At 42.0% G+C, this 14,065-nt stretch overlaps 1 protein-coding gene across 1 annotated transcript in view; it reads left to right on the top strand.

The window, feature by feature from the left end:
• LOC137379849 (electrogenic aspartate/glutamate antiporter SLC25A13, mitochondrial) overlaps positions 1–14,065 on the top strand; it is a 262,864-nt gene that overhangs the window by 187,798 nt on the left and 61,001 nt on the right. The window contains exons 11-12 of the mRNA XM_068051244.1: positions 10,992–11,044; positions 12,970–13,050. Coding sequence (XP_067907345.1) covers positions 10,992–11,044; positions 12,970–13,050 — 134 coding nt within the window. The remainder of the gene's footprint in view (positions 1–10,991; positions 11,045–12,969; positions 13,051–14,065) is intronic.

Here is a 14,065-nt window from a genome sequence, read left to right as displayed (position 1 = left end):
CTGCATCCACTGGTTCCCACTTATCTACACTGCTTGTTACACTATCAAAAGATTCTAATAGGTTTGTCAAAGACGATTTCTCTTTTGTAAAACTTTGCCTATTCGTTTTGTGATTTTCCAAGTGCCCTCTTACCACATCCTTACTAATAAATTCCAGTGTTTTCCCTACTGATGACAGGCAAACTGGCCTATAGTTCCCTGTTTTCTGTCTCCCTCCTTTTCTGAACAGCGGTGCTATATTTGCTACTTTCCAATCCATGGCGGGAGCCATTCTGGATTCAAGGAAATTCTGGAAGATCAAAACCAATGTATCTACTATCTCTGCAGCCATCTCTTTTTAAAATCCTAGGATGTAGACCATCGGGTGGAGAAATTTGTTGGCTTTTAGTCCCATTAATTTCTTTAATACTTTTTCCTTACCAATATTAATTACTTTTAAGTTCCTCACTCACATTAGATGTTTGGTTCCACACAATTTGCAGTATGTTCTTTGTGCCTGCCTTCACAATAGAAAAGACAAAGGGCAGAATTGTAATCTCAGGGACGAGAAATTTCTGCCAAATGGCAGATTTCCGACTTTGGGTTTTGGAAATCCGCCATTGGCTTCTCCTTTTCCAACCTTAAAAGACTGGCTTAAAAAAAAAATTGGCACTGTCAATTCACTGACAGTTCCGATTTTTTAAAAAGCCAGCCAACCACGAAGCTGCATGGGGTACAGTGTGTATGTGTGTTGGGGGGTGGGGGGGGAATGTTGGATAGGGTACAGTGTGTGTGTGGGAAGGGCCAGTTGGATAGGTTTCAGAGTGTGCATGTGTGTTTGGGGATCTGGATGGGATACAGTGTGTGTTTGGGTGGGGGGGATAGTTGGGTGAGGTACACTGTGTGTGTGGGGAGGGATTTGGATGAGCTGCAGTAGGTGTATGTGGGGAGTTGGATGAGCTCCAGTGTGTGTGCGGGGAGAGAATTGGTTGGGGTACAGTGTATGGGGGGGGGGGGGAGAAGTTGGATGGGGATCAGTGTGGGGGGGGATTTGGACGGGTGTACATTGTGTACGTATGTGGATATATGGTAGTTGGATAGTGTGGTGTGTGTATTGGTGTGGGGGGAAGTTGGATGGGGATTCTGAGGGAGGACTTAAGAGCTTCAGTCTGGAGGTCAGACAATTCCATACAGATAAACAGTTGTCCCCATACCAAAAGGAAGGAAGGTTAGACTTATGGTGGAATGAAGTACACAAGGGGGGCAAGTACAACACTGTCTGCAGACTTGTCTTTGCTTTGATGAACTGCTTCCATGGACCTGTGTTTGAAGGTTCTTTCAGCACCATGCTTGATATCATTGACTGAGGGTCTACCTGGATGAATGTTAACACATACTGTGCCATCCAAACTGTGAAATATGCGCTGAGAGCAGAGGATAAGTCAAGATTGGAGTACTTTTCAAGAAGACACAAGACTAGTAATCCTGTCAGTGGCAGTGGCAGGCTGTGAATTGTATGCAAGAGGCCCGTACTGAGGAGAAACATCAGGATAGAAAAGAAAAAGAGGAACTGAAGAAAAGGCTAGAAATCACACACCAGAAACTGGCCACAAAATGCTCTGCCAAAGCAATTATGATGGTTACTGCTAAGAAAGCTAGAAAAGCACATGTGACAGCTCTGCGTTGATCAGCTAAAAGGAAAACCTAAGCAGTCAATTAGCAGTGTTTGTAAAACTTTAGCACAGATTTGTGTACAAAGAAGACAATACCTCAAATTGTCTGCTGACGTGAAGAAAACCTTTATAAAAGCCAAAAACAACTGGCTGAACGAAAGAGCTGATGAAGCAGAGGAAGCTTTCAATAACATTAACACCAAAAATGTAAATTCTCTAGTCAAGGTCATAGCTGGAAAGAAATACGTAATCCCAGGAATAGATATTAAGGACGAAAACAAAGACTTGTTATATAAGGACAAGATCAGGCTGAGAAAGAAATATTACTGCAGGAAACTGTTTGAAGAAGAACCAGAAAAGATAAACAACAAAGATTGGAAGTTAAAAGAAGAAGAACTAGAACCTGAGGTACTGAAAGATGAGATAAGAAAAGCTATAAAAAACATCAAGTGGAAAGGCAAAAGGACAAGATCAGATACCAGTGGAAGCACTAAAAGCAGGAGGCGAAACAGTAGTAGATGCAATGAAAGAAATTATAGATGATATATGGACAACAGGTGAATGAGCTTGCAAGTGGACTATATCTGAGATGGTCACTGCCCAAGATAGCAGGCACACAGGACTGTCCAAAACATCATACGCAAAGTTTCATCAGTCATGCATCTAAAGTACTACTTGACATCATCGGGCAGAGTCACCTTCCTGTATGAACAGAGGAGGGGCGGCACAGTGACGCAGTGGTTAGCACTGCAGCCTCACAGCTCCAGGGACCCGGGTTCGATTCTGGGTACTGCCTGTGCGGAGTTTGCAAATTCTCCCTGTGATCGCGTGGGTTTTCGCCGGGTGCTCCGGTTTCCTCCCACAGCCAAAGACTTGCAGGTGATAGGTAAATTGGCTGTTGTAAATTGCCCCTAGTGTAAGTAGGTGGTAGGGAATATGGGATTACTGTAGGGTTTGCATAAATGGGTGGTTGTTGGTCGGCACAGACACAGTGGGCCGAAGGGCCTGTTTCAGTGCTGTATCTCTAAATAAATAAATAAAAATAAATAAGTGGCAGAGGAGTAGTTTGGCTTCATTCCAGGAAAGGGTACAACCACGCTATGCTCAGAAATCTCATGGAGAAAGCTAAAAACAAACAGGAAGCTCATGTTCACAGACTATGTCAGAGCTTTCGACACTGTCCAGCATGATGCTCTACGGAAGACACTTATTGACTTTGGTGTACTCCAACATCTTGTGTAGCTAATACAAGAGCTATACAGAAATGCTTCAGGAGTCATCAGAGCTGATGATCAGCATACAAACGAATTCCAGTTTGAGAAGGGAGTCAGGCAAGGGTGTCTTCTGTCACCCATGTTGTTTAATGCTTTGGGAGAGAAGATAATGGGGATGGTGTATCATAGGAGGTCATAGCATATGGAACCTCAGGCATGCAGATGACACCACACTCATAGCCAGAACAAAGGAAGAGCTAGATACTATGACATGCCTAGTCAAAAGACACACTGAGTCTTTAGGACTGAGAATAAATGAGGCAAGGGCCAACATTATGGCTCTTAAATGACAGTGGCAAAGTCAAGATTAAAAGCACCGAGGTAAAGACAGTGGATAAATTCAAGTACATGGCTCAATGATAAACACCAAAGTTATATCCAAAAATGAAATGCAAGTTAGATTAACTACAGCAAGAGGTGTGACCAGTGACTTAAGTAGCATCTGGAAGTCCAAAAGCATCAGGATGCAATTGAAAAACGTCCAGTACAGTCACTAGTGTGGAGTGTTGCACTCTGTGGATGTGAGAGTTGGACTTTGAAGAAAGATGATGAGAGGAGGATAACAGTTTATGAAATGTGGGTATGGCAGAGGATGCTCAGAATCAGCTGGATGGACAGAAAGACAAATGAGTGGGTTAGATCAAGAGTAGAAGTTCAGGAATCAAATGGGTGCTAAGTACAGTTCGAGATAGAAAGATAGCCAAGTGAGGGCATCGGAAATGAAGACCCCACAACTTTGTCTTGGAAACAGTTGAAGGAAAAATTGAAGGATAAAACAAGAGGAAGAGCAAAAATTGGATGGGTGGATGACATTGAGACATGGACTGAGGGAGGCTTGAAGAAGGCCAGAGATGAAGCAAGACGATGCCAACAGCCCCACTTAGGCTTTGGTGACAACAAACGAACAAGCACAGATTTACGAATAAGTTTTCAGGGTCCTGTTCTGGTGTTAAAATTTACTTCATCCTTCATAATTACATGATGTAAAAATTGTATTAAATGCTGAAATGTTGGAATGCTGAGGTCACTTTGGTGATTTTATACAAATTCATTGGTCTACTGTCTTGATGGTAATTGAGGGTAAACAAAGGCAAAACTAATGTTTTTAACACATTTAAAGTGGCCTGGAAGCATTTGCAGTCGTTACAGATCATTAACAGTGCTATAATTACATGGTTCCTTGTCAAAAAAAGTCATACTTTTTTGTCTTTAGATTTTAGATTTAGAGATACAGCACTGAAACAGGCCCTTCGGCCCACCGAGTCTGTGCCGACCATTAACCACCCATTTATACTAATCCTACACGAATCCCATATTCCTACCACATCCTCACCTGTCCCTATCTTCCCCTACCACCTACCTATACTAGTGGCAATTTATAATGGCCAATTCACCTATCAACCTGCAAGTCTTTTGGCTGTGGGAGGAAACCGGAGCACCCGGAGGAAACCCACGCAGACACAGGGAGAACTTGCAAACTCCACACAGGCAGTACCCGGAATTGAACCCGGGTCGCTGGAGCTGTGAGGCTGCGGTGCTAACCACTGCGCCACTGTGCCGCCCACTAATTTTCAGACCTTTTGATATTTGGCCACATTCATCCTTGTAACCTGCAAAGAGGGGCGGATGCTGATGCAGGCTGGGCAAGGGTGGGTTAAATCAGCAACAAAAGCTGGCGTGTCAGAAACTCGACATGATCCTGCTCACTTCCACTTTTAACTGGCATGAGTTTGGCGGCATGTGAGAATGCATGATGGAAGGGGTCATCGACAGTGCTATCAAGCGGCACTTGCTTAGCAATAACCTGCTCAGTGATGCTCAGTTTGGCTTCCGCCAGGGCCACTCAGCTCCTGGCCTCATTACAGCCTTGGTCCAAACATGGACAAAAGAGGTGAACTCCAGAGGTGAGGTGAGAGTGACTGCCCTTGACATCAAGGGAGCATTTGACTGAGTATGGCATCAAGGAGCTCGAGCAAAACTGGAGTCAATGGGAATCAGGGGGAAAACTCTCCACTGGTTGGAGTCATACCTAGCGCAAAGGAAGATGGTTCTGGTTGTTGGAGGTCAATCATCTCAGTCCCAGGATATCACTGCAGGAGTTCCTCAGGGCAGTGTCCTAGGCCCAACCATCTTCAGCTGCTTCATCAATGACCTTCCCTCCATCATAAGGTCAGATGTGGGGATGTTCGCTGATGATTACACAATGTTTAGCACCATTTGCGACTCCTCAGATACTGAAGCAATCCATCTGGAAATACAGCAAGACCTGGACAATCTCCAGGCTTGGGCTGATCAGTAGCAAGTAACATTCACGCCACACAAGTGCCAGGCAACGACCATCTCCAACAAGAGAGAATCCAATCATCTCCCCTTGACATTCAATGGCAATACGATCGCTGAATCCCCAACTCTCAACATTGTGGGGGTTACCATTGACCAGAAACTGGACTGGAGTAGCCATATAAATACTGTGGCTACAAGACCAGGTCAGAGGCTAGGAATCCTGCGGCAAGTAACTCACCTCCTGACTCCCCAATGGCTCCATCTTTATCAATTTCTTGGTCATCTTTTACTGATCTTTAAATGCCTCCCAATCCTTAGGCTTACTACGAGTTTAGGCAACACTGCAAGACTATTTTTTAATCTAATTCTATTCTTGGCTTCTCTAGTGAGCCATAGCTTTCCTAGTGGAGTTTTTATTCCTCAAGGGAATGTATACCTGTTGAATGTAAACCTGTATCTTCTTGATATATATCTTCGTGAAAGCATTGGAGAGAGTGCAGAAAAGATTCATGAGAATGGTTCCAGGGATGAGGAACTGCATTTACAAAGATAGATTGGAGAAGTTAGGACTGTTTTCCTTGGAGAAGAGAAGACTGAGAGGAGATTTGATAGAGGTATTCAAAATTATGAGGAGTAGATAGGGAGAAACTGTTCTCACTTATGAAAGGATCAAGACTGAGAGGGCACAGATTTCAAGTAATTGGCAAAAGAAACAATGATGACATGAGGAAAAACTTTTTCACGCAGCGAGTGGTTACGATCTGGAATACACTGCCTGAGAGTGCAATGGAGGCAGGTTCAACCAAGGCATTCAAAAGGGAATTAGATAGTTACCTGAAAAAGAAGAATGTAGAGGGTTATGGGGAGAAGGCAGGGGAGTGGCACTAAGTGAATTGCTCACTTACAGAGCTGGTGCAGACACGATGGGCTGAATGGCTGCCTCCTGTGCTGTAAGAATTCTGTGATTCTGAGAATTATGAATTATTTCTTTAAATATTTGCCATTCATCTACAGTCATATCTTTTAATCTAATTTCCCAAACTGACTCGGGGAACTCGTCCCTCCTACCTACATAACTGGCTTTGTTTAAATTTAAGACCCTAGTTTCAGACTTAACCACATCACTCAAACTTCTTTCATATGATGATCGCTTTTCTCTAGAGGATCCTTTACTATAAGATACAAATTAACCCTATCTCCTTACACAATAATTGTATTCAGTGTTCACAGGGTTGTGTCCTCTACACTGACAACAACAAACAAAGATTAGATTAGGTTTGCCATATACTTCCATTCTTTCTGCAAGTGCATCCCCAGGCAACCTGCAGTATGCCACTTTTACTCCCTCCTCTTACTCTGCTTTCTTTGACCTTGTCTTTTTATACTGCTTGAACGAAACGCAAGCTTCAGGAACAATATCTAATTTTTCTGCTAGGCATCCTGTAGCCCTTTGGTCTGAATATTCAGTAACTTCAGACTTTAGCTTTGTCCTCCAAATTGTTCATAGCAGGTGTTACCGATGTAAACTTAGGTCAACTTTCTACCTCAACTGGTAATTGTCACTCTTCCGGGGAGTAGTTTTTTTCAGATGTTTTGGGAATTCTCCAAGGCTTTGTTTTTGGAGTATTAGGACTGCTAGGGTTGAGAATTATTGCACTTCACATCATGTTCTTCCATGCCTTTATGGAAACTTGCTTCCAGTAATTTCTGTAATACTAGTGCATGTTCTAACTTGAATTGCTTTTTGTTGAATTCCAAAAATGTAAGTTTCAAAAGGATTTTCTCAATACAGAAGAGTTGCCTTGAGAATCAGTTCAAAAGCATTTAGCCCAGAACTGGACAACATACGCATAAGTAACCTGGGTTTAAGACCACTTGAGGCCAAACAGCTCTGCTAACTTATTTATAAAGCACTGCAATGAAACGGATGACCCATAGAACATAAACACCAGATAATCTGACTGGATTAATTTATTTTTACAAATATACGCTATAATCTCACGATCAGGACCATCTCATCAAAGAAAATTATGAATATCGTGACTAACACAGCATCATTCTCTGTAATTTGCTTATGGTCCCCATTCCCACCCAACCCCCACCCCAATCCTGGCTCCAATTCCTGGAGTGCAGTCATAGATCAAATTTAAATAAGATCCAAAATAATTTAAGAGATGAAGAAAGGACTAAACAAAAGATACATTTATCAGAGTTGACACTTTTCAATCATTCAGTAACATAATTGTGTGATTACTACAAAGTGGATGATTGAGAGCATTTGTGGATCTAGAAAGTTGATCTAATTTCCTCATACTTTAATGGATAAGTCTGAGTCTGTGGCTTGGCACTTTGTACAGCAGTGCGTATAAACACACTTTTCCTGTTGCTCAATTTAAAAATGCATATTAGATCACAGATACCCAGATGCATAACTAAAATGTTGTGGAATGGGTTGCACAGTGGATTAGCACATTGTGCTTTCTCTTCTGGCAGCTGGTTTTAATTCCTGTCCACACTGAAGGGGTGAAATCCCCTTTGTGTCACCTGTAAACACTGAACAAACATCCTTCAGAGAAGGGAACCTTCCACCTTTATCCAGTTTGGCCTATATATAACTCCAGGCTCAGATTATGTGGTTGACTCTTAATGTCTGCTGAAGGGGCCTGGCACTTTTTGTTAAAGGAGGAAGTCTGCTATCACCATAAGTCAATTAAAGATGGGCATTTAATGTAACCTTGGCAGCTTCACCTACATCCCAAAAAATTAAATGAAGGCATTGTTACAACATAGTAGGAGGAGCTTTAGCCTCCATCTAGTCATAGAGTTATACAGCACAGATACAGGCCCTTCAGCCCATCGTGTCTGTGCTGGCCATGAAGCACCTATCTACTCTAACCCCATTTTCCGCCACTTGGCCCATAGCCTTGTATGCTATGGCATTTTAAGTGCTCATCTAAATACTTCTTAAATATTGTGAGGGTTCCTGCCTCTACCACCCCTTCAGGCAGTGTGTTCCAGATTCCAACCACCCTCTGGGTGAAAAAAAATTTCTTCAAATCCCCTCTAAACCTCCTGCCCCTTATCATAAATCTAAGTCCCCTCGTTATTGACATCTCCGCTAAGGGAAAAAGTTTCTTCCTATCTACCTTATCTATGCCATTCGTAATTTTGTATACCTCAATCAGGTCTCCCGTCAGCCTTCTCTGCTCTAAGAAAAACAACCCTAGCCTATCCAGTCTCTCTTCTTAGCTGAAATGATCCAGCCCAGGCAACATCCTGGTGAATCTCCTCTGTACCCTCTCCAGTGCAATCACATCCTTCCTAGAGTGTGGCGACCAGACGTGTACACAGTACTCCAGCTGTGGTCTAAGTAGCGTTTTATACAGCTCCATCATAACCTCCCTGCTCTTATATTCTATGTTTTGGCTAATAAAGGCAAGTATCCCATATGCCTTCCGAACCAACTTATCTACCTGTGCTGCTCCCTTCAGTGATCTATGGACAAGTACACCAAGGTCCTTATGACCCTCTGTACTTCCTAGGGTCATGCCACCCATTGTATGTTCCCTTGCCTTGTTAGTCCTGCCAAAATGCATCACCTCACACTTCTCAGGATTAAATTCCATTTGCTACTGCTGTGCCCATCTTATCAGCCCATCTATATCGTCCTATAATCTAAGGCTTTCCTCCTCACTATTTACGACACCACCAATTTTCATGTCATCTGTGAACTTACTGATCATACCTCCTATATTCACGTCTAAATCATTAATGTACGCTACAAACAGCTAGGGTCCCAGCACCGATACCTGCGGTACACCACTGTTCACAGGCTTCCAATCGCAAAAACAACCCTTGACCATCACCCTCTGCCTCCTAAGTCAATTCTGGATCCAATTTGCCAAATTGCCCTGGATCCCATGGGCTCTTACCTTCTTAGCCAATCTCCCATGCGGGACCTTGTCAAAAGCCTTACTGAAGTCCATGTAGACTACATCAACTGCTTTACCCTCATCTGCACATCTAGTCACCTCCTCGAAAAATTCAATCAAGTTTGTTAGACATGATCTCCCCTGACAAAGCCATGCTGACTATCCCTGATTAATCCTTGCCTCTCCAAGTGGAGATTAATCCTGTCCCTCAGAATCTTTTCCAATAGTTTCCCTACCACTGATGTTAGACTCACCAGCCTGTAATTACCTGGTTTGTCCCTGCTACCCTTCTTGAATAATGGTACCACATTCGCTGTCCTCCAGTCCTCTGGCACCTCTGCTGTAGCCAGAGAGGATTTGAAAATTTGTGTCAGAGCCCCTGCTATCTCCTCCCTTGCCTCACTTAACAGCCTGGGATACATCTCATCTGGGCCTGGGATTTATCCACTTTTAAGCCCGCTAAAACCGCTAATACCTCCTCCCTTTCAATGCTAATTTGTTCGAGTATATCACAATCCCCCTCCCTGATCTCTACACCTACATCGTCCTTCTCCATAGTGAACACAGATGAAAAGTAATCATTTAAAACCTCACCTACGTCCTCCAGCTCCACATACAGATGGGTATTTTGGTCCCTAACGGGCCCTACTCTTTCCCTGGTTATCGTCTTACCCTTAGTATACTTATAAAATGCCTTGGGATTTTCCTTCATCTTGCCCGCCCATGTTTTTTCCTGCCCCCTCTTCCCTCTCCTAATTACTTTTTTAAGTACCCCCTTGCATTTTCTATACTCCTGTAGGCCCTCCGCTGTTTTCAGCCCTCTGAATCTGCCAAAAGCCTCCTTTTTTTTCCTTATCCAATCCTCTATATCCCTTGACATCCAGGGTTCCCTGGACTTGTTGGTCCTACCCTTCACCTTTACAGGAACATGTTGAGATCTAGGTTGTCCTGATACCAGATCTGGAAATGCTTGATGTTGGAACTAGGTTCCATTTTCAAGTACAAAATTGAAGAGCAAGATAATTTCACTTATTAAAATTTGGTGGTTTGTGAGATGTTGAAAAATTTCTTTGATTAAAATGTGGAATTCTGTGCCACAGAATCCATTATATTTGTTAAGGGAATTAGCTATGGAGGTGGGGGAACGTTAAAGAAGGAAATATTTGCATTTCTGTAGCATCTTTCATGACCTCGGAATACCCCAAAGGGCTTTGCAGGCAATGAATTACTTTTGAAGTGTAGTCACTGTTTTAGTGTAGGAAATGCAGCAGCCAGTTTGTGCATACAAGCTCCCACAAACAGCAATGTGGTAATGACCAAGTAATCTTTTTTACTGATGTTGATTGAGGGATAAATATTGCACTGGACACCAGGATAACTCCCCGGCACTTCATCTTTTATATACGAAAGTGAATAGGATAGTTGGATTGACGTGGTTATTTACTTAGCGAAAAATATTGGTGCAGACTCAATGGGTCGAATGGTCCATTTCTTTACTGTAACATTCTTTGATTCTATGATTACAGTAGAATATAGATCAACCTGTGATTTTTTGTAATTATGCAGATATGATCACGCCTTTTTAGTGTTGATTGCACTGTGCATTTCTTGCAATTTCTGTTTTTATTTCTAATTTTTATCATTCACAGTTTTTCTTCTTATCTAGGGCATTTCAGCTGGTTTGAAGAAATATAACTCATGTAAAGAAACCAGAACTGTTGCTGTCCCTTGTTTTTCATTGGCTCTCTGATGTTTTTTAGCCATAATAATACAGAAGTAGCTTTTTTCAAAAGGATGTATATTTACATTGATAGCAATAAACCTAATCCTTGTGTCTGACTCCAATACAGGCATGTTACCACAACTGATGGGTGTGGCACCAGAGAAAGCTATAAAACTTAGTGTAAGTGCTGTAAATTTATTCTTCAAGTTCAATTGTAGCTTTACAAAATATCATGACATGCTTACTGTAGAAATTCTCTCGTCCTCTTGTGCTGCATCTGAATTTGTGATTGGTTAAATGCAGAGACACTTTGATATGATATAAGCTTACGTTGAATGTTATAAACATTTTGCCGTAAGCACCAATAACTTACTTTGCCAAAAACAACTGGTCTGCTACTGTAAGCATAACTACAAAATTTTCATTTCTCACACTGTAATCTTTGTTTTCTTAATTTCAGGGTATAATCGTCATTCAGAATATATATAACATTAAGTTTTGTAGATGTTAGAAACTACAAATATATTTTTCCACTCCTTCCCCTCTAATTTTCAGTCGTTTGCTCTCTCTAAAATTTTGTGATCAAGGTCAGAGATGTTAATGCTGGGGAATGGAATTCTTCCCATTTCAGACTCCCAGTGTTGGCATCAAGCACTGTCAGGTCAATCATTGTGCAGTCAAAGTACCATGTACTCTACTCCAATAATGTTGTTGCGACCAGGTGAGAAAGAGGTCTCGGGTTCCCTTTCAGCCTTCACTTGGTCTTAACGTAACAGGGTTTTTTTTTTAACGCACCGTGTTTTTAGCTCCCCCTTGGTGATTCCTTGTTCACCACTTTCCAATTATAAGGCAAAGAAACCAGCACAAACAGGTTTTCTTAGGTTTAAAGAAGAAAAGTTGAAATTTATTAAACTTAAACTATAATTCGGCTAACGCCTACGGATAAACGACGTGTCCACACTAGCATGCATACGCGATACATGCAAATAGAGACAGAAAAGAGCAAAAGAAAAATAAAGTAGAAAGGTTTGAGGCAATATCTGAAGAGTTGTTGTTACAGTTCTTCGAGCTCACTGTAGAGTCCTTCATTGTAGGTAGATCTTGCTTTTCGTTAGGGCCCAGTATTCTTCTTAAACATTGTTCAATGTAGGAGACTTCTCTCTCTTGGGGTTCACATGTCTTCAGTGGGTTTTGGAGTTCCTTGAGAAAGAGATGGGAGCAAACAGGAGAGGCTCTGGCGAGCCAGCTAGGAGATTTCTTTTCAATCCAGCAGCAAACAGCTTTCTGCAGGCTCTCAGTTAAAACTATACAATTCAGAAACCCTCAGGTTGCCAAGCAAGTTAGTCATGTGACAAACTGGTCTGATCACATCTTGGTTCTGTGTATTGTATTATCTTAGTAGGGATTGGAATGCACTTCCCTGCCTTCAATGTCTGTTAGTATGTAAATATGTTTTTTCCAGCCAAGGTCTGGCAGTCCTTGTAACAGGCCTTCTCTTCCCAGCAACAATTTGAAATTTAATATTCATGTGGCGAAATTAATATGCCTCATTCTTGGCAGATGGGGGCCTGCATGACAATGTGCTGAATCCCCAACCCCAAAAGAGCATCCCCATTTGGGTGATTTTATTTTTGTTTTCCACACCAGCCGTTCTGTGCCCTCTCTGAGTGAGATTGCCAATTAGTGCAGGATTAAGGACAGTTTTTAGCTATAGGCCCATGTTCACTGTACACTGAATTGAAATTGCCCAAACTCATTTGACACAGCACCCTTACAGCCACTGTTCTGAGCTTGATTTGAATCTAGGCTTCAGAAATGAAAGGCAGTGACTCACAGTGGATATGGTTTCTTAGAAATGATACTTCTTTGGTGTCTTGCCCAAGGAATCACTATTTGTGCATGTGACTGGATAATATCAGCATGCTGTTTGCGAGAATGGCAGCTGAGTACCTATAAAGTTTTAAAATACATGGAGAAATTCAGTACTTAAAATGTATTTTATATATATATGCTCTCTGCTACTGGTTCAGTTGACAGTTCAATATGAATAGATTTTGTAGATATATTTTGTAAAACTTATTTCAGAAAATGTTATTCCATTTTAGACGAATGATTTTGTAAGAGACAGGTTTGTTCGGAATGATGGCTCAATCCCATTTGCAGCAGAAATACTTGCTGGTGGTTGTGTGAGTATTGCTCTTTATAATATAACCCATTGATCTCCCATTGTAAAGTTCATGGACAAAACATTTTCAAAAATCTCTTCCCTCCAACCATAGGCTATTTTACATTGGCATTGGAGGGAAACTCATTTCCAGTTACTGATGCGTAGATCTAGCACAGCAGATGGCAATTGCGATATGCACTTGCGAGATTTTCTAAGACCAGCCACTTATCATGGGGTAGGATGTGAGTGTTGATGTTTTGGTTAATTTGGAATTTGTGTAGGATAAGATCTCAGGAGGCCGGCAACAAATGTGTGGGAGAGATTGAGCTTTGAGTGGAAAAAGGTGTAAAAAGAAAGACTTGCATCTATATAGCGCCTTTTATGGTGTCAGGATGTCCCAAAGAACGTCACAGTCAATTAAGTACTTTGCAAGTATAGTCACTATTGTAATGTTGGAAGTGCGGCAGCCAATTTGTGCACAGCAAGATTCTACAAACACCAATGAGATAATGAACTGATAATTTGTTTTAGTGATATTGGTAGAGGGACAAATGATTGCCAGGACACCGTGGAGAACTTCTCTGCTCTTCTTTGAAATAGTGCCATGGAAGCTTTGACATCTACCTGAGAGGGCAGACGGGGCCTCAATTTAACATCTCATCCAAAAGATGGCACCTCCGATAGTATAGCACTGTCTCAGTACTGAATTGAGGTATCAGCCTAGATGTTGTGTTCGAGTCTGAGCCTGGAATTGAGGCCACAATCTTCTGACTTAGAGATGGGAGTGCTGCCAGTGAACTACAGCTGGATGGATTTCAGCAATGGGAGCATGAGATCAGATTTTGGGAAGTGAAGCTATGGAAGTGGAATTAGGTGGTCTTGGTGATGAATAGAGTATGGGGTTTCAAGCTCAGATCAGTGTCAGACAGCCACTGAGCTTTCATGCTGCTCGGCTTTCATTGAGCAAGCGATTGGGGATGGGAATGAAATCGACTACAGTACAGAATGTGTAGCAAATACTAGCAGAATGGAAG

The sequence above is a fragment of the Heterodontus francisci genome, chromosome 2, assembly GCF_036365525.1.
Source record: "Heterodontus francisci isolate sHetFra1 chromosome 2, sHetFra1.hap1, whole genome shotgun sequence".
In the NCBI taxonomy this organism is placed as follows: Eukaryota; Metazoa; Chordata; class Chondrichthyes; order Heterodontiformes; family Heterodontidae; genus Heterodontus; species Heterodontus francisci.
The sequence above is the reverse complement of the archived record's forward strand: the minus strand, read 5'-3'. Positions and strand labels throughout refer to the sequence as shown.